The following is a 27,387-nucleotide window of genomic DNA, read 5'->3' on the forward strand; positions in this document are numbered from 1 at the left end:
CCCCTGCTGATGCCACGTGGACTGCACTTGAGATATCAGCTAATCTGTGTTTGTTTCTTAGAAGAGATGGAGAAGAAAGTTCTCCCTGTCCTAGGATTTTCCACCCTTTCTTTTGTCGTAATATGGAAAGTGACATTGATAAACGAGTAAAATTTTAATTGGAGGGAAAATTGAACTCAAAATAAACATGACATAAATATGAATGATCATCCCCCCCCCCCCACTTCCTGCCACTGATCATGCTTGCTAAAGAAAGCTATTCCTCGTGGAATAAAACTAGAATTGCTAAAATTCCTTCTAAAACTTCTGGTTAACCGATAAAAGAATTATGGGACCTACAGTATGGTGGATGCTTTCTGTTTTCAAGGAGTACATGTAGAAATTGTTTTCATTTGGTATATGTTTTTCACTTTATTGACATCATTATTTCACAGTATGATTTGAAGACTTGAGAGAATGTAATGCTACAAACCAACAAATACAAATTCCTCCTCTGTAAATTTATACAGAAGTGTAGCAGTTTTTCTGTCATGCTTTTGTATTGGTCTCTTAACAACCCACTTTTCAGAGTCTCATCAGACTTCAATATGTACCCATCATCTTCTGATTGTTACGACTTCCAGGACATGGGTCATATTCCTATTGAATAAACTTGGGTCAAACTTTGTTGGTTCTTTTGTGGTATTATTTTTATTATTTTCTTTTGGACAAGTTCTGTGGCATTATACTTAGGCTTTTATTTCATGATTCCACAGGGCTGAAAGTCTGGCTTTTATGCAGATTCTTGTTTGTGGCCTGTCCTGAGTTAGTTATTAGTTGGATGACCAAGTATAGGATTGGGGAGGTTATTACACTTTGGGATGATATGTTTTCACACCTTTATGAATTTATCCCTTCAATGGATGCCAAGAGTGACTAATCTTTTGAAGTTTTGGCCAACAAGATAGCCAAGCAACGGGTCACAGGTCTTTATTGTGCAAAGGGCCTGATCTTGCTGAACTGAGAATTTTTAGTAGAGCAAGAGGAAAATAAAACTGCTGGTGTACAACATTTGAAAAGTTTGGAGTTTTACTGGGTATTTACATATATTATATTTTAATATAGGAAGTTTACCTTCACTACTTCCTTTTCCTGTTGATCAGGTTTACATCTTCAATTCATGCTCTCTCTAATAACTAACAATGCATACGTTTTCTTAGATTTTTCCTTTTTAAGCCATCTCCTGCCTCCCTTTTTTCTGCTTGTTATCAACTAGAAAGGGAAAGGGGTCTGTTTTAGGTGCACATGGATTTTACACACGGTTTGCTTCCTGGTAATTACTTCTTCCACACTGTTGCTGCTGCCTGGTTGCTTAATTTAGTGAGGTGTCTGAACTAGTTTGTTATCTTGACTAATTGTTCTGTGAGTTTTAATGAAGCTGTCACATCTATAAACACTTTCTTGGTGATTTTGGAATGAGGATTTGGTGTACATTTGAAATTGATATGTTCTCAGCTCATCGTTGCATCATCTTCTATGTTTTGCCTTGCCATTGAATGTCTTTTTACAAGAGCACCATTTTTATCTATTCTCGAGGAAAGTCATGTACTGTCCATATTGGGTTTTTTTTTTTTTTTTTTTGGGGGGGGGGGGGGGGGGGGGGGGGTTTCCCAATTCTCTACCTGTCGATTATGCACCCCTCACACCTCTCTTACCACAAAATTAGGGGAGAACTCGCCTCTGAGAATATGACTCCATTTTGTTAATTCCTAAGCCTCAAAGGTGAGCTTTTCTACTAAATATGTTGTAGAAGGGTGTGAGGGGAGAACAATCCTCTACCCCTATCTTGAGAGTAGAGGATCCCAACTCATGGGAGAGGTGGTTGTAGATGAGGGGAGAACAATCCTCTACCCCTATGTTGAGAGTAGAGAATCCCCAACTCGTGGGAGAGGTGGTTGTAGGTGAAGTTCCTTACCCCTGTGTCTAGATCAAACACAATTAAGAGGCAATTCTCCTGGACATTTGAACAGCTGAGAGTTGTGGAACAAAGATCGACATGCTACCAAGGTTTGTTGGTTAGTGAAGCCAATCAACAAGGTCACCACTTCATGTTAATGGTTGAGACTTGAGATGACCATTTCATCACCCAAATAAGAAAGGGGAAATATTCAAAATGGGTTAAGTCCAAGAAAAACGGTTCTTGCTGAGAAATTGAGAATGTTTTTACTTGGCAAACGGCATAACGAATCCAGGGAAATAGATCGAACCTTTCTACTTTTGGCCATCTGCCCTAGTCTTTTTCATAGCTCAGCTTTATGGAATCTGCAGCCAGAAAGACCATTTGAACCTGGCGTAGCTCCAAGGGGAAAGAGGAAATGCCATACGAAAATCTAATACAAGCAATGGAAGACGAGAAGATAGGGGTTTGGATCATCTCCCCCGCTCCACTGACGGTGTTACAATCACAAATTATGTAGCTCACAAGTAAAGAATAATAAAACATTAAAAAGAAAATCCATCACCTTGGGCCTTGTGTAATTCATGGTCAACAACTATCTTGCAGTTGCAGATCCATGCTACCCACCACGAGTTCCACCCACTTCCTTCATTTTCTCATTATGGTACCATCATGCAAATCTCAATTGTTTTGGGATGGTTACAGAAAAACATCATCGGGTTGTGTACAGCAGCAGTGCAGTTATATGCCAAGTGGCTGAAAATATTTAAAAACCAAAAAAGAATTTTTTTTTTTAATTCAAAATTAAACATTTAATCATAACTTTCTGTTTGGCATATAAGTACACAGCAAAGGATTTTTTCCAATGATTACTCATACTTCCCCTCTACTATAGCTTAATTACTATCATATTTATTTTTGAGAATTGTCTCTTTAACGTTAGATTTTGACTGACATTATTGATGCCTTTTCTTTTGATAAGTTCTATTAGTTAATTGATGATGTGACATCTTTATATTTCTCAAAAACTCCCAAAATAATATTGAGATTTATTGTCATTTAATTACTTTTTTCTGTCATCCTATAGGATATAACTTTTTGAAATAAAAAATGACTGGAATAAAAGGTGGAATTTGGGAGTTAAGTCGCTGAAGAAGCATCGTGAGGTACGCTCTGCTAGTTAGCGTCTTTGATCGTTTTCTTAGCAGAACCCATCAATTTAGACTTGGAAGCCGATCTTCAAAATTTGAAACCGAAAACTGAACCCTATCTAGCGATTCGTACCTGTGGAGTAAAGAAGAAGCGGATCGAAAAGCATCAAGAACTTGTATAGGGTTTTGAAGAAAGGAATTCGATATTCTCCAGCGGAGATTCATCATCAAGTCTGAACCGATTCTGGTTGGAAATCAGTTTTCAAGAATTCATCTCCAGGTTTTGAGTTGGCTCTGACGATTAAAAAGCGATCGTCCAAAAATAGCTGAGCGAATGAAAGTTAAAGAAGTTAGAAGGATCCGAGACTCTTCCTTTCGTTGGGTCTGCTGTTGCAAACCCTAGGGTTTTTGCGTCTTGTCTTCCTTCTATTTTCAAAGGTCTTGCCTTTGAAGGGTTTAGCGTTTCGCTAAACCCTTGCTTGGAGTGGCTTCAATGGACCCTTTAGCAATGATATTGGAAGAGAGCTTAGCGGTGATCGGTGCTTCGACGGAGGAACTCGATCAATTGAAAAGAAGTAGCAAGAAAGTAAAGCGTGGACAACCATGCCAAGGGGATGATCCAAAAAATTCTTCTTCTCCTTGTTCGCAGGTTGACACGGATAGAGATGCATGGATTTCTCCTTCCTCTCGTTCTTATGTCAATATGGTTAAAGGCTCAAGATCCACCACTCGAATGGAAGATGACTAGAAGATGTCTTATGACCAAAAGATGGAAGACGAAGGATATGACTAAGATGGGTTTTCCTATGAGGGGCTTTCGGATTGGGAGACGGATAGTGAGGAGATTGATGAAGAAATTCTCAATGAGGAAGAGAAATTATGCCTGACAATTGTGTTATCAAAAAAGGAAAAGGAGAGGCTACGAGCTCCTTGGCAACAATCGCTCATAATTAAATTAGTAGAGCGATCAACGGGATTCCTGTTCTTATCTAAGCGTTTGCCTTCACTATGGAAACCGGTAGGCTCTCTAGACCTAATTGATATAGGGAATGAATTTTTCATTGCAAAATTTGGAGCACAGGAAGACTACGGGGAAAGTGCTAACTACGGGTCCTTGGATTGTTGGCGACCATTATCTCTCCATTAGAAAGTGGGAACCTGATTTTAACCCAGTAGAAGCAGAGGTTCGAAAATTAGTGGTGTGGGTACGGTTCCCAGGAGTTTCAATTGAATACTTTGATACACACTTCTTATCTAATCTTGCAGGAAGGATAGGGAAGGTTATTAAAATTGATTCCACTACGGAGGCTGCCACACGAGGAAGGTTTGCAAGGGTCTGTGTGGAGATAGATTTGCAAAAACCGTTATTATCTAAATTCAGAAGGAAAGGAAGAGTGCACCAAATCCTCTATGAATCGCTACATCTATTGTGCTTCAAGTGCGGGAAGTTCGGTCATAATCAAGATCAGTGTCCATCTACAAGAAACAAGGATATAATAGAACCTACTACTAATGAAGGAGAGGAAGCCCAAGCAGAGCTGCTCAATGCTACAGGTAGAAACAATCTCCCTCCTCTTGATACTTATGGACCATGGATGATCGCCCAAAAACCACGTTACAAAAGGAAAATGATGGGAGGAGGGGAAGTCGGTGGGAGTGATAGAAGGGTAGAGAATTTTGTGGCAGGCGAAAACTTAGCTAGAAGAGTGGTATCTGGATCAAGATTCATGGCCCTTAGTACGGAGAATAACCAAGATATATTGGGAGAAAATCCTAATGTAATTAAGGAAGTTGATGTGGTCTCATCCCAGCAACTAAATTCTTTGAATCATGACAGACATGTGAAGAATAGAAGACAAAACAATAAGGACTATAATGTGGTATTGGATGGTAATCAATTTGAGAGACATGTGCCAGAAAAAGAAATTATAGAGCCTCAAACACAGCACCCCTATAGGATACTAGAAGTTTTAGCGAATGCAAAATTCAGGATTGGAAATGAGGACACCAATGATCAAGTGATAAGCAATAATCCAGTGGTAGCTCCTTCAAATCAGGAAAATCGAAATCCGAATATTCAAAATTCAACACCAACCAATTCTGCCTTAGAGTGGAGTCAGGAAGGAAAACAAATATATTAAGGGACCATGGGAAGCCACCGGATCAGTGCCAAGAATCATGCTTGGAGGATCAAAGGATGGATGATTATGTGAAAAGAGTAGTGGAGATATTTCCGCTATTAGGGAAGAGATGATGATAGATGGGGAGATCCCCCGAAATAATTGATTTTAATGATAGTTTTCTGCTGGAACTGCAGAGGAGCAGGGAGTAAAGCCTTCATCTCTGCTCTTAAGCATTACAGAAGTACTTATAATCCAGATTGCATAGTAATTACGAAGCCCCTAATAAGTGGTGAAAGAGCAGCAAAAGTTATACAGAAAATGAAAGGTGTTGCTAGCTATCGGAGTGATGCAATAGGTCTAGCAGGGGGAATTTGGTGCATTTTTTTAAACAGTGAATTGAAGGTGAAGTTACTTCGTGAACACCCCCAATTCCTTTTGTTCGAAATTATAGATAAACATAATATTCCTTGGATTTTTGCTGCTATATATGCTAGCCCACAGGAAGGCAATAGACGATTTTGTTGGGAAGAATTGGCAACTGCAGCTGATCAGTTTAAACTACCATGGCTTTTAGCTGGAGATTTGAATGATGTCCTAGATGAATCAGAGGTAAAGGGAGGAGCAGCAGTTCAGATTAAAAGATGTGAGAACTTTAGCAAATATATTAACAGGTGTAATCTTATTGATATGGGAGCAGTGGGACCAAAATTCACGTGGCGTGGACCTAAATGGGAGGGTTACAAGAGAACGTATAGAAGACTCGATAGAGGTATGTGCAATGCTGATTGGAGAGTACTTTATCCTGATGCTGTAGTTCGGGTTGTGCCTAGAATTAAATCTGATCACCACCCACTAGTCATTGATTTGCAGCCTATAGTTCAAAAAAGGAAAAAGAAAGTGTTTCGGTTTGAAGCTATGTGGATGACTCATAAAGATTTTCCTAAAGTAATTGCAGATGGATGGGAAAGCAATAAAGATATTCCGGAAGCCCTTCACTTTTTACAAAATCATTTGGTTACTTAGAACTATAATAATTTTGGGAGTATTAATGTGGCAAAGAAAAGACTGCATGTTCGGCTAGGGGGTATTCAGAAACATCTAGCAGATGGATTATCTAACCCTTTCCTTAAGAAATTGGAAAAAGAACTGTGAGCTGAATTGGAAAAACTTCTTGATAGAGAGGAGATTATGTGGGCACAAAAATCTAGAAAAATGTGGATGTTACATGGGGACAGAAACACAAAATATTTTCACACTTCAACCATCATCAGAAGACGGCAGAATAAGATTGAAGAACTAAAATCTGATGAAGGTGAATGGATTCGCGATCCAGCTGAACTACAGGCACATGTCATTGGATTTTATAAAAATCTATTTTCTGATGAGCAATCAAATAGCCAGGTACTTCACTCTCTTCATTGCTTTCCTACATTAAATCATGATTGGTTATTGTCACTTGGGAAAGTGGTTGATGAAGATGAAGTATACAAGACAGTTAGACAGATTAGTCCATGGAAGGCACCTGGTCCTGATGGATTCCAAGCTGCCTTCTACCAAAAATCTTGGGAAGTGGTAGGGCAAGCAGTCACTAGGATGGTGAAAGATGCTTTTGAAGGAAAAATAGATGTCAAATTGAATGAAACATATCTAGCCCTCATCCCTAAAGTTGACAAACCTGAGTTAATTTCTCAATTCAGACCAATTTCTCTGTGTAATGTGAGCATGAAAATAATTACTAAGGTTATTACTGCTAAATTAAAAGAATATATGCCAAGCCTCATATCTCCAAATCAGGTTAGCTTCGTTCCAGGGAGACATATACAGGAAAATATCATTACTGCACAAGAAATATTTCATACTATGCGCAAGAAATCCAACAAACAACTCACTATGGCCATCAAGATTGACCTTGAGAAAGCTTATGACCGGATTAGGTGGAGCTTCATACAAGAAACCCTCACACTGGCCAATCTTCCGAGTAGTTTGATTGATGTGATTATGAAGTGTATAACCACAGCACAGCTGGGTGTTCTTTGGAATGGGGAAGATACAACTTTTTTCCAACCCACTAGGGGCATTTGGCAAGGAGATCCTTTGTCACCCTATATTTTTGTGATGTGCATAGAAAGGTTATCACATTGTATACAGGATGTTGTAAGTGATGGGCGATGGAAACCTATCAAAATTGGGAGGACCGGGCCATGCATTTCTCATCTAATGTTTGCAGATGATTACTTCTTTTTGCCGAAGCCACGATTGAACAGGTAGTAACAATCAATGATTGTCTCAACAATTTTTGTATGGCTTCTGGTAGCAAGGTCAGTATTTCGAAAACCAGAATTTTCTTTTCTAGAAATGTCAGTCGCAATCAAGCTAGAGACATCACCCATGTCAGCAAGTTCACTGAAACAAAAGAAATTGGTAAATATCTAAGAACCCAAATTTGGAATGGACGGGTTAAGAAGGAAAATTACCACCATATTTTAGCTAAAGTGAAGAGTAGACTGTCGAATTCGAAGGTTAATTCACTTTCTTTGGCTGGCAGAATAACCATTGCTAAATCAGTTATTATGGCTATTCCAGTTTACTCTATGCAGTCAGGACCCTTACCAAAAGGAATACTTCAAGATGTTGAAAAATCAGTGATACTCAAAACAAAAGGCGATCTTATCTCATTGGGTGGGACACTATCTGCAAACCAAAAGAGATAGGTGGATTGGGCTTTAGAAATCTCGTTAAGGTGAATGAAGCTTTCCAGATGAAGCTTGCTTGGGGGTTCTTAAATTATAATACTATCTGGAAATCAGTTTTGCAGGCAAAATATGGAAGCAGTAGAAGAAAAGAGAAATTCAAAGCTAGTCCGAGTGACTCTCCCATCTAGAAAGCAATTTGTAATTTAGCTCCCAAAGTGCTGAGCAACAACAAAGTTGATGTTGGTAATGGAACTTCAGCTTTTTTCTGGGAAGATAATTGGCTGGAGATGGGGCAGAACCTTAAGTCAAAAGCTATATATGATATACCCAGCGGAATGAGTAAGGAAAAAATATCATCATATGTGGATGGAAATGGAGGTTGGAGAAAGGAAAAATTCGAAAATATATTACCTTCTGACTGTTGCATTAAAATTGAAGCATGCCCACCGCCAAGTACAGGCGGAGGAAAGGATGTATGGCTATGGAATCCATCACAAAATGGATGTTTTACAATAAAATCTGCATATGAAGTGTTAGAAGATTCCAATAGTCTTGGTGTGGACATTTCTTTTGATAACATGTACTGGGAGGCCATTTGGAAGTTTAAGGTGCCGCAAAGAATCTCTTGTTTCATGTGGGTTCTAAGTTTGAACAGGCTGCTAACTAATGATAGGAAGTGGAAAATGGGACTCATGAACCACTCATTCTCAGAACCTCGTCTTCATGAACCTGAAACTAGTCTACATGTATTTAGAGATTGCCAATATGCGAGTGGAATATGGAAACGATTAATCCCAATGAATCAACAAGGACAGTTCTTCAATTGTGATCGTCGTGATTGGCTTTACCTAAACATTTGTGGAAATCTATCACAACAACAGAAAGGATGGTCAGCCAATTTTGTCATCACACTATATCTACTGTGGGGTTGGAGAAATCGTGATACTCATGAAGAAGACTTCACTCGACCAGGGGGAGGGGTTGAAATGACAAAAGAATACTACTCACATGTGGAGGCAGCTTGGACCCAGGAAAATAATCCACAATCATTATCACGAAGTGTTAGAAGAAAGGCAAAGTGGAAAAGACCAACGGAAGGATGGCTAAAATGCAATGTAGATGCTGCAGTTGGTAAAGAAGATTTCAATCAAATTGGTGGGGTTTTTCGCAGCTCAGAAGGGGTGTATTTGGGAGGTTTTGTGCATAGAACCCCCAAGACAAGTGTTCTTGAAACTGAGCTCCATGCTATTTGTGTAGGCATATGCTATGCATTAGAAAGAAATATGCTACCTGTTTACGTGGAGTCTGACTCTTCACAAGCAATCGATTGTTTGAAACTTAGTGCTCAAAATCAAGGAAGGATGACAAGGATTATTGTGGCAATTCGAGAGTTGGTAGATTTGCATGGAAATATCATCATTACTCATACTAATAGAGAAGCAAATATGGTTGCCGATTGGATGGCGAAGAGAACAACAACATTGGAGTCTCCTACGCGTCTCTTTCAGGAACCCCCTCAAGGTATAGAGGAGTTCCTTTAGGTGGATCGTTTGATCAGCTCTCTTTAAATTGATTTGGGTTTTTTAACCCCCTTGGGCGGGGTTGGTTGTTGGGTGGAATAAAGGTGGGGTGGGAAAAAAGGGGTGGGAAAATTCTTGAAAAATGTGTAAATTTCTTACTTTTCCTTTAAATCCAAAATGGTAGAGTGTTGGGGGGGGGGGGGGAGCGGCCGGGGCACACGACGGGGGAGGGGGGGAGAAAGGCCCCCTCCCCCCACCGGGGCCCATTGTTTTTTCGCTATATGTATCAAAAAAAAAATAAAAAGGTGGAATTGGTATTCCATATGGGTTTTCTAACTATATCTTTTAGCTTCTTAATGTTAACAATGGGCAATGCACATTACTCCCCCAATTAACACTCAAGTCTCAACACCATTAGAAAGAAGAAAGTCCAATTAGTAATTATAATGTAATATGAGAAGATAATAATAAGCATCCCTGTATACCATAGATTTATATTAACCCATAGAATATTAATGTAGTTCTCTCTAGCTAGGATGGTCTGGTCTGTGACAAGTCATACCAGCTGGCCTCTTTCCTTTCACTGGCTTCTTGATTTGTGTTCTTAAGAAGTTTTGGGCCTTTCTTGCGATAGAACTTCACTTCACCAAATCCTCCCCCCCCCCCCCCCCAAAAAAAAAAAAGAAAAAAAAATCAATCAAACCATGAGTAACCTTGGAAGCGAAGTAACATCAAAGGTGATTGTTATTAATTTTAAAAGATGCTAAACATAAGTAATGATTTAAATACAATACAAAGAGGCATCAGCAATCATCCCTTGTAAGAACTCCTTGTTCATCTTCCGGATTCTTCTTTTTTTCTCTTATTCAAACTGATCACACACAAAACTCACTACTGACAGATTCTGCTTCGTTGAACCATATATGAACATAGCCCAACATAGAATGACAGGGTTTGAAATTGGGCAGCAATCAGAAAAGTGTTATATGGGAGGTCTCGAATTTTCAAAGAATCTAGTTTAAAATTGAAAAGCACTCTCAGAGGAAAGAGGGTAAAAGTGAGGGCTCAGAATCTGGTTTTAATGGTGAAAAGCAATAATTGAAAGTGGGGTAACTGAGGAAAGATGACACTAACATCTCATATACAGAACAAATATCTGATAATTAAAAGCAAGAATAAAAAAAAAATTATACCATCAACACCACCTTTAGAAAGAACAAGAAATGGTAAAATGGCCCCAAAAACCCCCAGACTGCATTTTCTATCTAACCAGCTGATGTACACTTCTTTTTCTTAAAATAAGTTTCCCTACTGAATTAATGAAGAAGAAAGGGAGGGAAAATAAAGAAAAAGAAAAGAAGAAAAAAAAAAACAAAAAGAAGCTGTGACTTTACAATGGGCAGTTGAGAGACCACATCAGCATGCCGGTGGATAACCATGAAAAAGAACCACCGATTCGCCTTTGCTTATGCACCCCGTAGAACCCTATCTCGCCCCGTAGAATCCTATCTCATGCTCCTTCCAGTCATGTTCTGTTACCTGAGAATCACAGGTTCATCAAGATCTGTCACCTAGGAGGCTGGTCAGATGATTGACTATTCAAAGCTGAATTTGACGGAATAGAAGGGAGGCTTCCATTCTCTTGTGGAGGCGGGCCACCCCATTTTGGCTCTGCATCAGATGGTTCAATGACATGGACAGCACCATCGCTCATACCAAGGGCAATTTGATTCGGTTCAGATGGATGGGCTGCTATTACCAGCGGGCAGACACTGCTATTGCTGCAAAGACAGTCAAATAATACAATCAGTTCAGTTGAAAATGAGGAATCAAACCAGAACCAGGAGAAAAGCCCAAACCAAGAAACTAAGAAATGTCGAGCACTTTCTGGGTGGTTTAATTTGCTGAACTTCAATGCCTAGATCTCATGACTTGGAATCAGTCACGAGAATTATACCGTCCAGTCAGATGGTAAGTTTGGCAAGGTATAAATACAGATTCTTTGATCAATCAAATCCAGAACGACAACAAATTAATGAAGGCGTGTCCAGTGCATGAGGGTCTCACCAACGCGAGATCCGGGAGGGTCGCAATGGATCAACGTTACCATTGCACCGAAGGTAAATGGTGTAGAGAAAATATAAACAATTTCACTAGCCATCTACTTGAATCAGAAACCCTTCCATTCAGCATACCTAGCTGGAGAGGCAGGTATGTAGGCAGAGGGAGCAATCCGACAACGGAGCCTTAGACTATCTGCATCAAACACTCCAACAGCACCATCACAGAACCCAGTATACACCAGCAGGCCATCACAGGAATATATTGCACTTGAGATGGGTGCAGACAGTGCATCTCTTGGAGACCACTGCAAGAAAACATTCAGGCAAAAATAAAAAGATAAGTAACAAATCAGGATTATTAATCATTTAATGAATAACACCATTTTCAGGTAAATATTTTTTTCACTCCCCGGTCACCACATATACCTTGCTATCACCTTGTGCAATGCAACCAGACCCATCATGGTAAGAGAAGTCAAAACACTCATCCATTTAAAACCACCATTTTATCTCCCATATATATTGTAATGCAGTTTATAATCTTAGTTGAGCTGTTAGTGACTTGGTTCCCCCACCAAAGAATGCATTATGTCCAGGTAAGTGCAAGTAAACAACGACTTCTTTTCATCACCTTTCACCTACCGAATTCTATTTTATCATTTCAATTATCTTGGTGTGTTATTGCATCATACTGTTTCCACCTTGTTTCTAGTTTTTCTGGTTTGTTGGCGTATATAGTCCACACATATATCTCATATTCAATCACGCTGTTGAAAAGGCTACAACTCTCAACTACTGTGATCCCATTTTTTTTATCAATTCAACTAGCTTTTTCTCATGACAATATAATGCGCTAGGGGCTGAATTTGATTTCCAGGTGGCAATAATATTATTTTCCCCACCAGTGAATTTTTAATCAACAAAGGCCCCTAATTAATATTTAAAGTCAATGGAACATCTCTTTATATGAAATTAATAAAAGTTGGTGAATAGACAATGATCAAGAATACTTTGTCAGGCTGCAAAGGCTGTAATCCCTAGATTAAGGACAAAAACCCAACATTCCTATTTAGAATAAAATAAATGAAAATTAGTTGAATAGGCAACCCAGCTCTCAACAATGGTACAAATACAATCAGGTTTCAGGTCCAGCACCTGCATACTAGCTCAAATATACAAACCCCAAAAACATTAAATTGAGTGGAACGATGGGATCATTCACCATAAGACGAAGCATATAACACATTACACTGGAGTTCAAAAACTAAATTCAGACTGAACCATGTACTTACAGAGCGCAAGCAGTCAAGTTTGCTGTCATATACACCAATTTGACTCTCATGAACAACCAATAGATGAGTTTGATCATTATGGAACTGGACTTTAGTCTCTCCAGCAAGTGGACCTGGACGACCAGCTGGAGGCTGTATAAACCTTGATTTCCTCTTTTCCCATCCATCGGTACTCCAAACACATAGCTGCAATTAATGTCACCAATTATTGACTTCCCCTAGTAATCAATATCAAGAAATTAACTAATTCTCATATATGCGAACAAAAAAAAAACACGAAATACTTTTTATTCAAGAATTTGTTTTACCTTCTACAGACATGCTGCTTTAGAAGGTAAGGCATCTATTTTATCAATGACTTACCTGTGCATCAGCCCCAGAAGATACAAGTATATTCAAAGTCTGGGAGAAGGCAAGACCAGTAATTCGTTTTTGGTGACCCTTGAGCTTGGTTTTAACCTGTCAGGTTGTAGTTAAAAGTCAATAACCTTCTTTGACAAGATAATTGAGCAGAAGGAACAAGGCCATTGAATTCATAAAGGAAACATTAGGTGGTCCAAAATGATTAATACTCATCAATACAGATAACAGAAGTATAAGTTGGACAATATTCTAGGAAATAGAAAATGAGGCCTATAGTATCGCTGTAACAAACTAAAGCCGTAAGAAAATCACATTAGCTGTTTTGCACCAAGAAACAATTGTGAAATTCTTCTTAATTATTTCCTATTTGATTATCTCTGATTCCTTGAGGAAGGCCAAAATATGAAATCAACTTAGCCAGGAACATTAGTTGATTCCAATATTTGAGGAACCGAAGTACCAAAATTATGAAAGGCATCAGATGGGCAATTATGCATATACCTAGAAACCAACACTAAATCAGAAAACAATAATATGAACTCCAAGCGTACTAAATTCTACTGCATTCAATGACAGGAATGGGGCAGAAACATCACCTCATCAATCCGGACATTATATATCTGAATAGTAGTATCTTCCATTCCGATGGCTATGATGTTATTGTCCTGTGGATGGAATGCAAGGAAGGTGGCTGCAGGAGGTGGGTTCATGAATGTTGTCATGACCTGAGACATAGGTTTCAATCAGTTACTTGATCTATTTTACAGAATCAAAGCAAATGAAAATAAAGAAATAGAAAAAAAAATCCTAGAGACTCAAGACTTGCAGACTAAGAGATAAGAGAGAGGTGTACCTTAAATGTCATCATATTGAACAAAGAAACCTTCCCACCAGAAGCAGACATGACATAGGAATCGTTCTTAGATAAAGCAATGCATGCAGCTGACTCTTCAGGGGGATTGGAATCACTGACATCGTTAGTCATGAGAGTTCCGTTTGAAGGCTGCCACAACTGGGGCACAACAGATGCAGTGGACTGAAAAGAAGGACGAGTTAGAAGAGAAATTTTACATGGCCTTTATAAGAAATAATCTATTACTATAAAAGAATAATCAACCTTTCCAGCTGGATTCCGTTCAGAACGTTGCCATTTCCAAAGTTTATGGACAGCATTGGAGGCAAGAGCCAACACAGCTAGCCCAGAGTTTGTGTATATCAGCCTTACAACCTGACATTCATGGATTACGTACCCAATTTCAGAAACCAATGAAACATAGCAACAGTTTTAAACACAAATCTTCCAAGAATACGATAAGCACGTTCAAAATAATAAGTCAACTGCTTATGTGAAGATAATCCCAATAACCTTGTAAAGAACTAAATATAATTCTCTGTTATTGACATTGAAAACCATCAACTGCGGTTGCCTAAAGCTACTAATGGCTTCCATTACTCAATGAACACCATCATTCCATTATGCAACTGATTAATATCAAGTACTGGCTTTCTTGTAAATATTTGTAAACTTCAGAAACATCAAGATAAAGAAGTCATAGAAGTATTTCAACAGCAACTTCTCCAATCAAATAAGCCCGGATCCAGCACTAGCAGGATAACATCCTTTTACAGCAAATTGGAGCACTGATGCTAGAATTCATCAAATTTCCTGATGTGATTCCAGGTTCTACAACCCTGTTTGTTCAACTTCGCCCACCAAATGCAAAATATCCAATAGTAGAAGGTTAATGGGGATCTCATGAATATTTCAGACTCTGTGAAGAGGAATGGCGGAGCTATAAATAATCAAAATGATAAAGGGCAGCCTAGTTGACATCAAGAAGTAGGGATAAGATGGCAATTAGGCTTCTTTTTTTTATATAAAAAATAAAATTAAAAAAAACAGGGATTCACTTTGGAGTAAGAACAAAATGAGGATGACAGAGTAACTACATAGAAAAGTAGGTTAATAACCGAAAGCAAAAGTAATCAGCAGTAAAGCGACCACAGTGCTTCCCCAAGTGCCTAAGCAAATAGGCGGCCTATTGAAGTCGCCTTGGCGAACAAAACATCATTGTGCACAATTTTTATACTACCTTCCAACGTAGCATAAATTGTTTTTGTCAACTTATATAATTCTACATTAAGCTAAACAAATATTAAAGAGTCATAATAATGCAAGATATTCATCAACCAACCAACACATAATCTCATCATGGATTCATAATATAACAGCAACATCGCATAATAACCGATGCTTTATATAAATATTAAAGTAGTAATTACATTCACCATTTTTCTACTTTAAAATCCTATGGATCCAATCTATTTCACGATTAGGCTATAAAGGTATTTTTCTTTTTCTTTTTGTTCTATCTTGAACGATCCCATGTTTCTCGTTTTATGGTGACAGTAAGCCATGTTGTGGAATAACTTTTTATTAATTAAAAGGACACCCAAAAAAATGAATTGCTGAACACAAACATTCAAACAATTGACTGCCAAGCCCATGTGGCATCATATGGCTTCAAGGCATTGCCTTGGTGTCACACAAAGAGACACTAAAATTGAAATTCCAAAGTTACTTAATTCTAGTCTACAACTGAAACAGGAGTGGAAAATAAATATACTCCTATGGACCTAACTAACCCAATTTAGAAAATCCCAATATAAAATTCAAATTACAATAAGTTAATACATGTAAATAAATAAACACCCATTATCTACTTATACCCAGTTCAACTCCAATCTGGGCTCCCAGCCAAGTTGCCACAAGTTCCATGAGGCAGGTGGAATCAAGGTTGTCAAGGCGACCAACACGGTTTGAGGCACCACTTAAGTGCATAGGTGGTAAGGCTGCACCTAGGCAGCAATACAGTGACCAAAGCAGTTAAGGCACATTTTTTTAATACAACTATTTTATACTGTGTAAATCAAATATCAAAAACTGATATAGTTTCACTACAAGCTAAACAAATATTAAAGAATCATAATTATGAAAGACCATCATAAAAAAACAAACACAAGTTCCATCAAATACAAATATACAAGAGCAATTAGAAACATAATGTAATAACATTATAACATTTGATTATGAAATATATAAAATTATAAATATGAAAATGAAAGAATGAGGAAAATATTTTTTGTTATACGGGGAAAAAATATGCATGAGGTGGTTTACCATATTTTCAATCGTTTGCTTGTTGCTCAACTTAGACATCCAATTTTTTTTTACCCAATTTTTGTTAGTAAATGAATAAATTCTTGAATCCAAATCAGAATTTAAATTGTGCTTATTTTGCCACTTTTTGGACAGAACCGGTAAACTAATAGATCCCATGCTTCCGAATAATTCTTCATCTAATGAATCCCGAATCCAAAATGAATAACTGCTATATTCGTAAATGGTTTTGTAGAGTAAAATTTGATGGTTAAAAAAAATCCAAAATAAATGTTTAGGAATAAAATGTCAAAATAGTGACCGCTTTAGCACCTAGGCGACCATACGGCACAAGGCAACAAAGTGGCAGCAACTAGGCAATAAAGCAGTTGGAATCTTGCATATCAAAAGAGCAGCTCATCACCTAAGCAGTCAAAAAACCGCCTACACATACCTAGGAGGACGCCTTGATAACAGCGGATGGAACGATGATCCACTGCGTCTCATGGTCAACCATCATGGTTTCCTAAAGCTACTATTAACGACTTCTCCCCAATTGGAATTTAGAGGTGATCTTTCACATCTTCAATCTGAATGTTCATCAATTTCTCAGCCTCAAATCTTGACATACCATTTACTTCATTTTGATAATCACTTTCATCATCCACCATCTCTACCACCTCATTTCATCCTCTAAAGCACTTAATACGTTCAGATCACACCATAAAAGCAGATAGAATTATTAAGAGCTCACAAAGTCCCATTTGCAAACTATCTCAGAGCATACGGCTAATGTGAGGAGGGAGGGACCACAGTCACAGGGTTTTTGATGAATGGCAGACCCAATTAGGGTTTTTAGAACTTGCAACTATCGCAAGGGAATTGGGGTTAATACCTCGCAGCTAGGGTTTCTAGGGTTTAGAGTCACTCTAGAGATGAAAGGGGATGTTGTTTAGGTCCGGCCAGTGGTTTATAGGGACTAAAGTTCGTTAATTGGGTCCAAATTTAAGTTTCTGAAAATTCAGTTTCAGCCCTAGGGTTTCGGAATTTCACATGAACAAGGGATGATTTTCTAGGGTTTGGGAGGGGCATATCTAGGCTGCTGCTATGGTCAAAAGGTACTGGGATTGGGTCGATGCCATCTACAAAGGGAATTGAGGTTTCGGACAGGGAATAGATAGGTTCAAAGTTTTTCGAGTTTTGGAGAAAATATCCAGGTTGCCACAAGAAAGAGAGATGATGGAGAAGGCTGAGGGAGGCTCTAGGGTTTGGGAATTAGTGGGGGATTTGGTGCTTGCTGTAGTTAAGAAATGATTGAAGAACAATTACTGCAGCTGCTGGAGAACTTGAAATTTGCTGTAGAAGAAGCACTCTATGGCTGCCGCATGGTTTCCTCCTCTTGGAAACCCTACGCAACCCACCGGAGCCCTCCTTAGCCAAGAATTCTCTGCATAATCTTAATCAAATCTGAATTGCTTACAATCCCTGGCCTCGATTTTTTGCCAAAACTAGGAACTCCTAGTAGAACTCAACACCTCAGGAGTTCAATTCAAAATAAACCTACAACTAAGATACCTACTCTAAATAGAAATTCAACTCAAACTAAGACTTACCAACTACTAAGTACAACTAAAGTCAAATAAACAAAATTAGGCATAAAATAGGATTGCTAACTACTACTTATACTTTGACTAAAAGAGTCCTCTTCAAACTAGGACTCCAAGATGGACAAGGAATCTATCATATCTCATTAGGGAGTGACCTAAACAAGTAAGAATTGATCTGGAGTCCTGGTGAGCTTCTGCTTCCTTTGGGACTAAGCTAGATGGGGTAGGGCACCTGGAAGAAGACCAAAATGCCCATGCTGGTTCAATTTTTCTGTAGGGGTTGTGGGAAGAAGGCCTGCTGCCCTAGGTCTTCTTGCGGCCTCTGTTGGGAGGGTCCTGGTGGTTCACATCAATAGATTTCATCTATAATTGAACAGCACGAACCCTACATGCAAAACTACCAAATTATGCAGCATCTTGTTTGGCTCTGATACCACTTTATGTGACCCCAGCTAAACAACCTTGCTTGAATTCGCGTCAGGCAAAACCCAAATGCACAATCGCCAGCAGTAGGAAGATAACAGCAATAACAAAACCATTTCAGTTTTTAAATGGGAGTAGCAGCACTGTAATAAACAGAATAGAAAAGAAAGCTCACAAGCTAAGAGTTATGATAAGATGGCTACTAGAATTTATTAAGCAGGGGCGCTTGGAAGCAAAACAAAATAAAGATAACAGATGATAAAGATAGAATGAGAGGATAATAACAGAAAGACTAGATAAAAGAGAGAGGTTTGTGTTATGATGATTGGTGTGCCTTCAACCACTCGACAGCCAGTAAGGGCAGACAAACCCAGTAGATTACAATGAAAAGAAATCCACCTCTTGGTCATGGATTGAGGTGAGATTTCTGGCCAAGAGATCCAACATGGTACCCCCTTGATGTGGCCGAGGAGTTGATGCTCCACTGAAACCACACCTGTGATTAACCAAGAACGGTTCTTGAAATCAATTGTGGAATCCAGCACTCCAGCAAGGTTTGAAACTCCAAATCCAACAATAAGGATCTCACTCAGCTACTACACTGAGACACCACCCACAAACACCCACCCCCCCCCCCCAAAAAAAAAACTCAACAGGCTTCATAAAGAGAGGAATAACGAATTGTTAATAACCCTTTTCAGAACTGGAACTGTGAAAAGTAACAGCAGAAAGATAAGCAGATATGTAAAGGAATAAGAAAGCAGGAGAAGTAACAACAGAAAGAAGAAAGGAAGGAAGGAGAAAGCACAAAACCATAATCATTTTGCAGTGATGGGCTGATAGGACTCCATAAGTCCAGTCACATATTTCTCTATTCAGTTTCATAGTTGGTTTAGGTCACCTGACACTCCCTTTACAGATAGGCTTTTATTTATATTTTTTTGAAGTTTTAAGTCACTTAATGATCCTCCAAGCACGCATCCTGTGGCTGCAGAGTCCTGGTCAGTTTGATTTACCTATAAACACGTAAAGTCTGGAAGCATCCCCCATGATTTGGTAGAAGCTCATGTCTGTCCCTGGGTCTGAGGATTCCAGACTACTCTCCTAAGATTCAAGAGTGCTACACTGTGGATTCAATCATGGGGCTCCGGTGGGACGCCATACCAGGAACGGGTGGATTTGCTAGTCAACCTATCCATTCTTTAGCTCCAATACACTACAGTCTATTGTTAATTTAATTTTTACCTCTGCATGTAGGATATATTTTTGTTCTTTTGATTCTGCCATGATACTAATCTGTTGCTTTAATCCAACCAATGTTATTCTTCAGTTCCCAATCCTAAAACAAACTGTATGTTCAAAAACTGATAATTTCAATTAAATAATATCCAACATCATGCATTTTTTTTCGACTCATTATTTTATGATTCAATTTTTAAAATATGACTTCAGGTTACGGCTAAGATTCTTGTTACTGTCACTAATCATCTGACTCTGGTTGCTTCTTGAGAATTCTGACCAAATCACTGATCTGACTTTAGGTTACTGTTAAGATTCTTATTACTAGGTGACTTAACTGAAAACACAAAGCATGTTTTCTATTTTGCCTTAAGATTCAAGTATAGGGAACTCCAAAACCTGCTATGGAGCAGTGTATGATCTGAATTATCAGCTTCCTTGCTAAAGTAGAAATGTCGGTTACTGAATCCAACCATCAACTTTTAATCAAACTTAGTGGAATTTTTCATCTTGTTAAGTAGGGAATTCAACCAGAATCCAACTATCAATTTTTAATCAAACTTAGGAGGAATTGTTCATCCTGTTGAGTAGGCAACTCAACCAGAATCAGCTGCATGTGATTTCTTTGATTGAGTTATTAAATTCTCATAAAACTAGTATTTGTCATAATCCTGAAGTCTTTGAGAAGTCAAGGATTCATGACCTAATTACTTAGGCAACATAGGATCACATTAGGTACACAATTCTCATGTTAGAGATAAGTGGTGAGAGAACATAAGCAAGGCGTAGGCCTTGTATCCAGTATGCCCTGGGATAGATCTAATTAGAAGGCAAGCATCTACATAGCAAACCCATTTTAGTTGGGATAAGGCTTGTATTGTTGTATTACACACATAGAAACCATGTCTAATTTGATTTCACTAGTAAACCAAATTTCTTACTAATAAGATTTAATGCAAAAGGTATCTCTTTCACCAATGGGACATGGAGAGAAACTCATCATGCTTGGACTTTCCAAGGCTAGAATTCCATTAGCCATTAAAGACTGATACAGTTCAGCAGCAAGATAACAAAGTCAAATATCAACAGTTACTCATTAAGCATACCTTGCCCGTAGCAATGGAGTCAGGAAGCCGCAATGCTTTCAGTTGAGCTGAATCAACAATATCAGGCAATCTCCAGCTCTTCACTTTGTCAACATCTTCCGTAATTCTTGGTTTAACATCTGCTGTCCTGCTGCTATCCATGGGGCCCTGTATTTGTGACCACTGTCAAAACCCAAAGGACTCTAGGTTGAATAGACATTTACATGTAACTGAAAAGAAGGCAGATACTTACAAGACTACCAATGGATACTTGAGGTGAGATTCTATCAGAACGATCCAATGGGGAAGCTAAAGCTGTAGAAACATTGCCCACAGGACCAAGTGCATTTACAATAGGGGGCTGCAAAAGACAGGCAAAATGTGAAGCAACAAAGAAACCATAGCAACCTCAATTTGGATGCACAAATCCATTCATCAAGAAATTACACCTCTATAAGGAAAAATCATTTTTAAAAAAATGCAGCAGCCTCGCATTCAAGCTACCAAAAAATTACGCTTAATATGATTAATACATGGAGGGAGAAATAGTAGGAGAGAAGTTACCTTTGTGTTGATTGGCTCAGATGGACCTCGAGACCCCTCAAAGGTCCTATTTTCCAGCATCCTGACAAGGCGCTGACCATCAGAGTTCGCCAAAATCTTGATTCCATTGTCACTCGTTGTAACTGCCAGCAAAGAACCTTCCTTATTGAATCTTAGTCTAGGGCTTGCCTGAAATGAGCAGAAATAACATGAGAAACGAGTCAATATTAATAATCCAGCTTGGTGTGCTTAAGTGAAATTTAGAGAGTAATGCTAACAGGTAATCCTCCATCAGCATCAGCAGTTGTCAACAAGTTGATGTTGTCCATATCCCAAAACTTAATCATGAACTCATCGCCAGCAGCCAAGAAACGATTCCTTGTTGTGTCGAACTGGACAACACCTAACGAGCGCTTCCTGAAACCTGAATATGTCCTTTTGATAGCACCCTCACTCTCATTCCACTCAACCAGGTGGGAATCACCTTCTTTACTTGTTCCACATGAGAAAAGCCTGAAATAAACAGATGGTAGAAAGTATAAAACAATGGACAATGCAGCTGAAAGGGACCCGGCAAGTATAGCAGTAAACAAATGAATGCTGATAAAAAAGGGTACTTAATTCCAGTTGAGTAACAACTTTTTTTTTGGGGTAAGAAGTTGAGTAACAACTTGCCGTAAATGAAGAACATGAAAACATAGAATTCACCACATGTTTAAATGAGCAAAAGTTTCACCTGGTTCCATCTGCACTATATGACATAGTGGTACACCAAAGGCCAGGAGCATCATAGTCCACTCTAGATCCCAAACAATCATACAGCCATGCTTTAATTTTCCCATCAATAGCAGTAGAGAAAATAAACTGCATTCAAATATAGTGAGTTAAGTCCAAGAATACACAAATGGAGTATGTAACTATGCAAGTCACATGAGAATTCTAAATAGAAGAAAAGCCTCCAAGACACCAAATCCAAATGAAATACCTGGATATTCTCCTTATAGTGTGGACAAACGGAATAAACAGGAGCTTCATGGCCCTCAAATATATATTGCCTACGCCCTGCTACAGCATCCCACACCTGTGAAAAATGTGCTCATTGAGGATAGCTCTTTTCTCTCCAGTCATAAATGCTCTTTTCTCTCTCCTCATAAATAAGTCATTCAAAAATGATACCTTAATTGTCTTGTCATCACCACAGGTAACAATACATAATTGCTTGTTTGGATGAGCAAAAGCGATGTCATTTACACCACCAATATGAGCATCAATCTACAAAACAGGACAATAATGTTAAACCATATGTCGCCACTAACAGAGTAATATACAACTTCTTCAAAATACATTACCTCCAAATGTTGTCGCAATTCTCCAGTAGGACTGTACATGTATATCTGTACAATATGCTTTGAAAATGCAACACCTACAACACACAAGTTCACCAAAAATTTAAGCAATATGTCCTGGAGAGAACGGAACAAATTATGTAAATAAAAAAATGTCATAGGTGAAAGTAGGGACATGAAAGTTCTCGATGTACCAAGAATAGATCCATCTGGACCCCAAATGCATCGATTAACAGATATTGTCGCATCTTTCATCAATGCTGTCTGGAATTTTTACAGTAACAAATTATCAAAAAGCATCAGTACTCTGATTTCTGAATCAGAAAGATATCAGGACTTTAAGGGTGCACATAGTGAAACCAAGGCAATAAATTACATGTAGACGGTACCTGCAATGGCACAGAGCAAACAGCGACCTCCCAAACCTTGAAGGGTTTATGTGCTAGCCTTTCTCGAGATCCAACTTCCCAAATAGCAATCTCACCAACATTTGTCCCAACTATAATACATAATTGAAAAGAAGTACAAAGTATAGAGATTCAGGCCACAAATCTATGTTACTCTTAACAAATCAACAATTGTCCAAAGTGACACGTGTAAGCTAGGATTGGAGAGGAAAAAATCAGCCAAGTAACCTAGAAGAATAGTCTGCTGCTGTGGATGGAAGTCCATGCTCATGACGTTAGATCCTTGGCTCAAAGTCCGCACAACATTCCTAGGAAGGTCATCTTGTGAATAGATATTGGGAGGGTGTGTTGCACCGGTAAATGACACCTATAATAATGATGACCACAACAGTTATTCAGAGACATGCAAAACCCAGACAATGATTCTGAACATGAAGCAAACGTAATTCTATTTATTTTATCTTTTAAGATGATGAACCATGTCAAGTTACTAAAGGAAACACGAGTGACACACCTCATCAGATTGGCCAGTACGCATGCGTTTCATCAGATGCTCTGTATCAGCTGACTGGTAGTCCATCCCTGGAGCACTTGTAGGAGTTCTTGGGTGTTTCAAGTATTGAGCTGCAACCATTACAAATAAAATTCTCACTCAAGATGATCTCATTCAAGTTATATCTACAAGCAATGTTAGTCAAAGCCAGAGTTGGAGCATCAATGAACAAACCCTGACCTGCAGTAGGAGGCTGTACAAGATTAGGAGGGGCTGCAGCCACAGCAGCATGAGGTAAAGAAGGGTTAGTGCTTGACATCCAACCAGCAATTGCACTAGATGGCGTAACAACCGGCTGGAATGGCTGCACACAAAGAAAGGTGGGTGTAAGAGCACACCATTAGGCATCGAAAACCATGGTTATGTAATGCAGCAACTTACACCATGGGCACCAATAGGAGGAAAGCCCCCAGCTGGCTTGGGGATTGGTCCTACAATGGGGCTGTTAGTTGGAGGTGGAGCACGAGCACCATTGTTAGGAGCACAGGTATGATCCGTGAAGAGTGTTTTAATATCAGGATTTGAGCGTGGATTCTTGCAGAGCTGATGCTGCCAGTTAAGACTGAAAATGGAACAGATGTAATTAATTAAATACAAAAACAATTTAAGCTAGAGGAAAATAAAACAGGTTGTTATAAAAACGGATGTCTAGGAACTTCTGTAAATGCAATGGCATTGTCGAGAAAACAACCAGTAATAACGTTCCAAGTTTGAAACAAACTAAATAATATAAAAATCTTGACATTTAAGAATAACCAGTGAATTCATACAAATACGAGAATATTTCTAGAAATGTAACCTCTGGTTTATCAAAGTCCGCAATCTTGAATTCTTGAATGGAGGGAAAGTAAGCTTATCACGGAACAATGGATTTGCTTCAATAAGCTTTTTCAGTTCCATGAGCATAATATTTCGGGCAGATTTCGTATCACCATACTTGGAAAGTTGTTCATTCTGCCTGCAGATCCAATACAACAAGATGAAAATGCACATACAACACTTCCACACAATGTTGACCCCTATAAATCACTATCATTGAAAATAAAATAGTATCACACAATGCCGACCATAATTCACCATGGATCAGTAATGGGCACCTGAAGTTTTCAAGTGTAAGCAACTGGGTGATCTCCTTGAAAAGTTCTTCATTGAAAGAAGCAAAAACCTTAAGATCTTTCACAAGAATCTCAACTGCTTTTGCCCGATCATGCCTACAAAATAGAGAGAGGCAGGGGGTCCACATCAAGCACCGGGAAAATCCTTCACCATGAAATGAAAGATCAAATGGGTGAAAAAACCTGAGACTCACCTATCAAGGGCCTCCAAATACTTCTGCTTCCTTATTTCAAAGAAAATTTTCATGGAGTACCTATTGTCCTCAACCTTAGTGAATCCACATAAATATTTTTCAACTTCATCCCATTCTCCTGCCTGGACTTGATCCTCAAAGTGTTTCATATTGAAGAAAAAACCAGATTCTTGTTCCAATCTAAACAATAACAGTTATAAAAAAATTAAAAAGCACAAAGTAAGAAAGTAGAGTAATTACAAAACCAAGTGCAGCTAAGCTCTAAATACCTTACGAAGAAAGGACTTAGAAAGGACTTACTTGTGTACAGTTTCCTTGAACTTCTCCTCGTCCAAGAACTGTAAAATTAAGAATACCAGTTCCCTACTCAAGGAAGACATGGTTCCCGGAATCCCTAATCGCTCCAGTGCAAAGATCTGATATCAAACTTACAGAGAAATACAAGGGAGAAGACACCAAACTAACCGCAACACTACCACTACAATCCACCCCCAACTTTTCACAACGTCAAGACAAAACACCTTTTTCCACCTTCTTTGTTCCTTCCTTTATCCACGCTCTGAAAATCTACGAACAAAAACAGTCAAGTATACTCTTCCTTCTCTGTGACGCAAACACAGAGTAATGCTACCTATGCTGCCGCAATAGTTCGAACAGTTACAGATGTTAAAACAACAAAACCCAGTGCACCCAACAGACCAATAACACCATCACTCAACCTCGGCCATACAAAGTCTCCACCTTTTCTGCGTCTCCTCAACAACCATCAAAAAGATCTGAAACCCACGCAACAAATACGAGTATAAGAACGGGAGAAGAAAAAAATCCAGTAAACCCTGCTTCCTTCCTTGTTTTCTCCCCTCAACGTAAAAAACCCTAATTCCCAACAAAGTACAGAGAAGCATGTAGATACAAAAACCCAGAAGAGACAACACGGAAATCGATTTCCACGATCTATATCAAGCAGAAAGCAAAGAAATGTGTCCTCTTCCGGTTTCTATTTAAATTGAAGGACACAACAGAAATCATTTAGTGAGAAAGCTTTCAAATAAATAGTAAAATAAATGCAGAACTCTTACAGATAATTTTAATTAGAGAAAGCCCAGAAACCCAGTTGAACAGAGATGAGTAACTATGAGAGAACCACTTCACTAGCTCTAGGGTTAGGGTTCCAGAACTTCTTTCTCTTCCTTCTACTGCAACTCTGCAGAGCTCTCTCCCTATCTTTCTCTCTCACCCACTGCTTCTGTACTATTTTTTCCTCTCTCTCTTTCTCAGTCTCTGCTGGGCCGCCTTGTCCCGAAGAATTTCTCTTTTTTATTTCTAGATTTAAGCTGCTTTAAATAATCTTATCAATCAAACCCTTTTCTTCTTTCTCATTTCTCATTCATTCTCTCTCATGTGTCAGATAGCTTTTATAGGAAAAGAGAAAACCGTGATTAGGTCGCTTCATAGTTCAGTCATTGATTTTTTTATTTATTCCCTAAAATACCCTTTCTTATATTTTATTCCCAATTTAACCTTTTCCTCAATTTTATGTTCTTCTTTGTCAGTTGTCACTGTAACTCCTTTCCTTGTCATAGTCATCACTGTCTCATCTCACCCTATTTTCCATTTCTTTCTTTTTTTCCTTTATTCTGACCTACTAAATTAAATTAAAAATTTTTAAATCTAAACAGTCAAATTTACGTTATTTATTGCTTTCCTTTCATGGTTCTATGCTTGCATGTTTTGGTTTCCGATACCTTGGTATTTGTATTTTCATTTTAATAATGATTGGACCAATATTAAACCATGTCTTTTTTCTTATATAAAATAAAAATAAAAATAATCAATTAATTTCTTTTGTTAGGAAAATTTTTTAAATTTTGGCAATATACATGGCTTTTAGATTGGGCTTTTATGTGATAATAAAAAGTATCAATACATATGGAATAGCCTACTAACCCCTCACATATTTCATAAATTGAGTTACTTATGTGGGGCAGCATAGGACTTTCAGTCCAATTATACTATAAAACATCTATATATCTCTTTATGTGATTTCCTCAAATTTAGGGTATTTATTTGTTTCTTTTCATAGAGTTTCCTTATCAATATCAGTGTTACTTCCAATAGTGACATTGGACATATCAATGTTGTATCATTCATGAATCTTTATATTATGATAATATCATGCTGCAAATCCATGAGTTTTTTTTATCATTCATGAATCTTTATATTATGAGAATATCATGCTGCAAATCCATGTCTCTTTTTTTTTATTGTGTAAATGAATGAATAAAAGAATCAGTGATTTTCTTTTGTTGGAAAAAAGACTGTAGATTTATCAATGTACGTGGTTTTCATATCGGGGTTCTAGGTGACACTGCAAATTGTCCAATTCATATGGAACAACTTGTTGACCAGCTTGTTCATGCCAACAAGACGCCCAATCCTATTACATTATAGAAGATGTGTGGATCTCTTTTATGCAAATATATATTGTATTCTTTTAAATCAAGAAGAAAAAAAAAAAACTTATTTGCTTACCATAATGTTCGTTTAAGTAACAGTAAATTTAAAATTTAAAAT

At 38.2% G+C, this 27,387-nt stretch overlaps 2 protein-coding genes across 2 annotated transcripts; one reads left to right on the top strand and one right to left on the bottom strand.

Moving 5' to 3' along the window:
• The first annotated feature begins 4,136 nt into the window (after positions 1-4,136).
• On the top strand, positions 4,137-6,233 carry LOC149000061 (uncharacterized). Its single transcript, XM_089139116.1, has 2 exons — positions 4,137-5,197; positions 5,405-6,233. Exons 1-2 carry the CDS (start codon positions 4,137-4,139, stop codon positions 6,231-6,233), a joined length of 1,890 nt encoding a protein of 629 aa, XP_088995242.1.
• A 4,332-nt stretch (positions 6,234-10,565) lies between these two features.
• On the bottom strand, positions 10,566-26,203 carry LOC149000062 (protein TOPLESS-RELATED PROTEIN 2-like). Its single transcript, XM_089141036.1, has 26 exons — positions 25,893-26,203; positions 25,114-25,589; positions 24,814-24,993; positions 24,602-24,715; positions 24,304-24,462; positions 23,886-24,066; positions 23,685-23,808; positions 23,466-23,575; positions 23,180-23,318; positions 22,934-23,043; positions 22,739-22,808; positions 22,548-22,621; positions 22,375-22,470; positions 22,184-22,279; positions 21,935-22,062; positions 21,477-21,711; positions 21,220-21,387; positions 20,909-21,016; positions 20,677-20,823; positions 14,259-14,369; positions 13,995-14,177; positions 13,738-13,866; positions 13,142-13,237; positions 12,779-12,964; positions 11,619-11,791; positions 10,566-11,204 (listed from the first exon to the last, which is right to left on the bottom strand). The coding sequence occupies exons 2-26, from the start codon at positions 25,191-25,193 to the stop codon at positions 10,991-10,993; spliced, it is 3,411 nt and encodes a 1,136-aa protein (XP_088997162.1). The 5' UTR covers positions 25,194-25,589; positions 25,893-26,203; the 3' UTR covers positions 10,566-10,990.
• Between the last annotated feature and the right edge of the window lie 1,184 nt (positions 26,204-27,387).

Source organism: Hakea prostrata, chromosome 11 (genome assembly GCF_041222555.1).
Source record: "Hakea prostrata isolate BN-2017 chromosome 11, UWA_Hpros_2, whole genome shotgun sequence".
NCBI lineage: Eukaryota > Viridiplantae > Streptophyta > Magnoliopsida > Proteales > Proteaceae > Hakea > Hakea prostrata.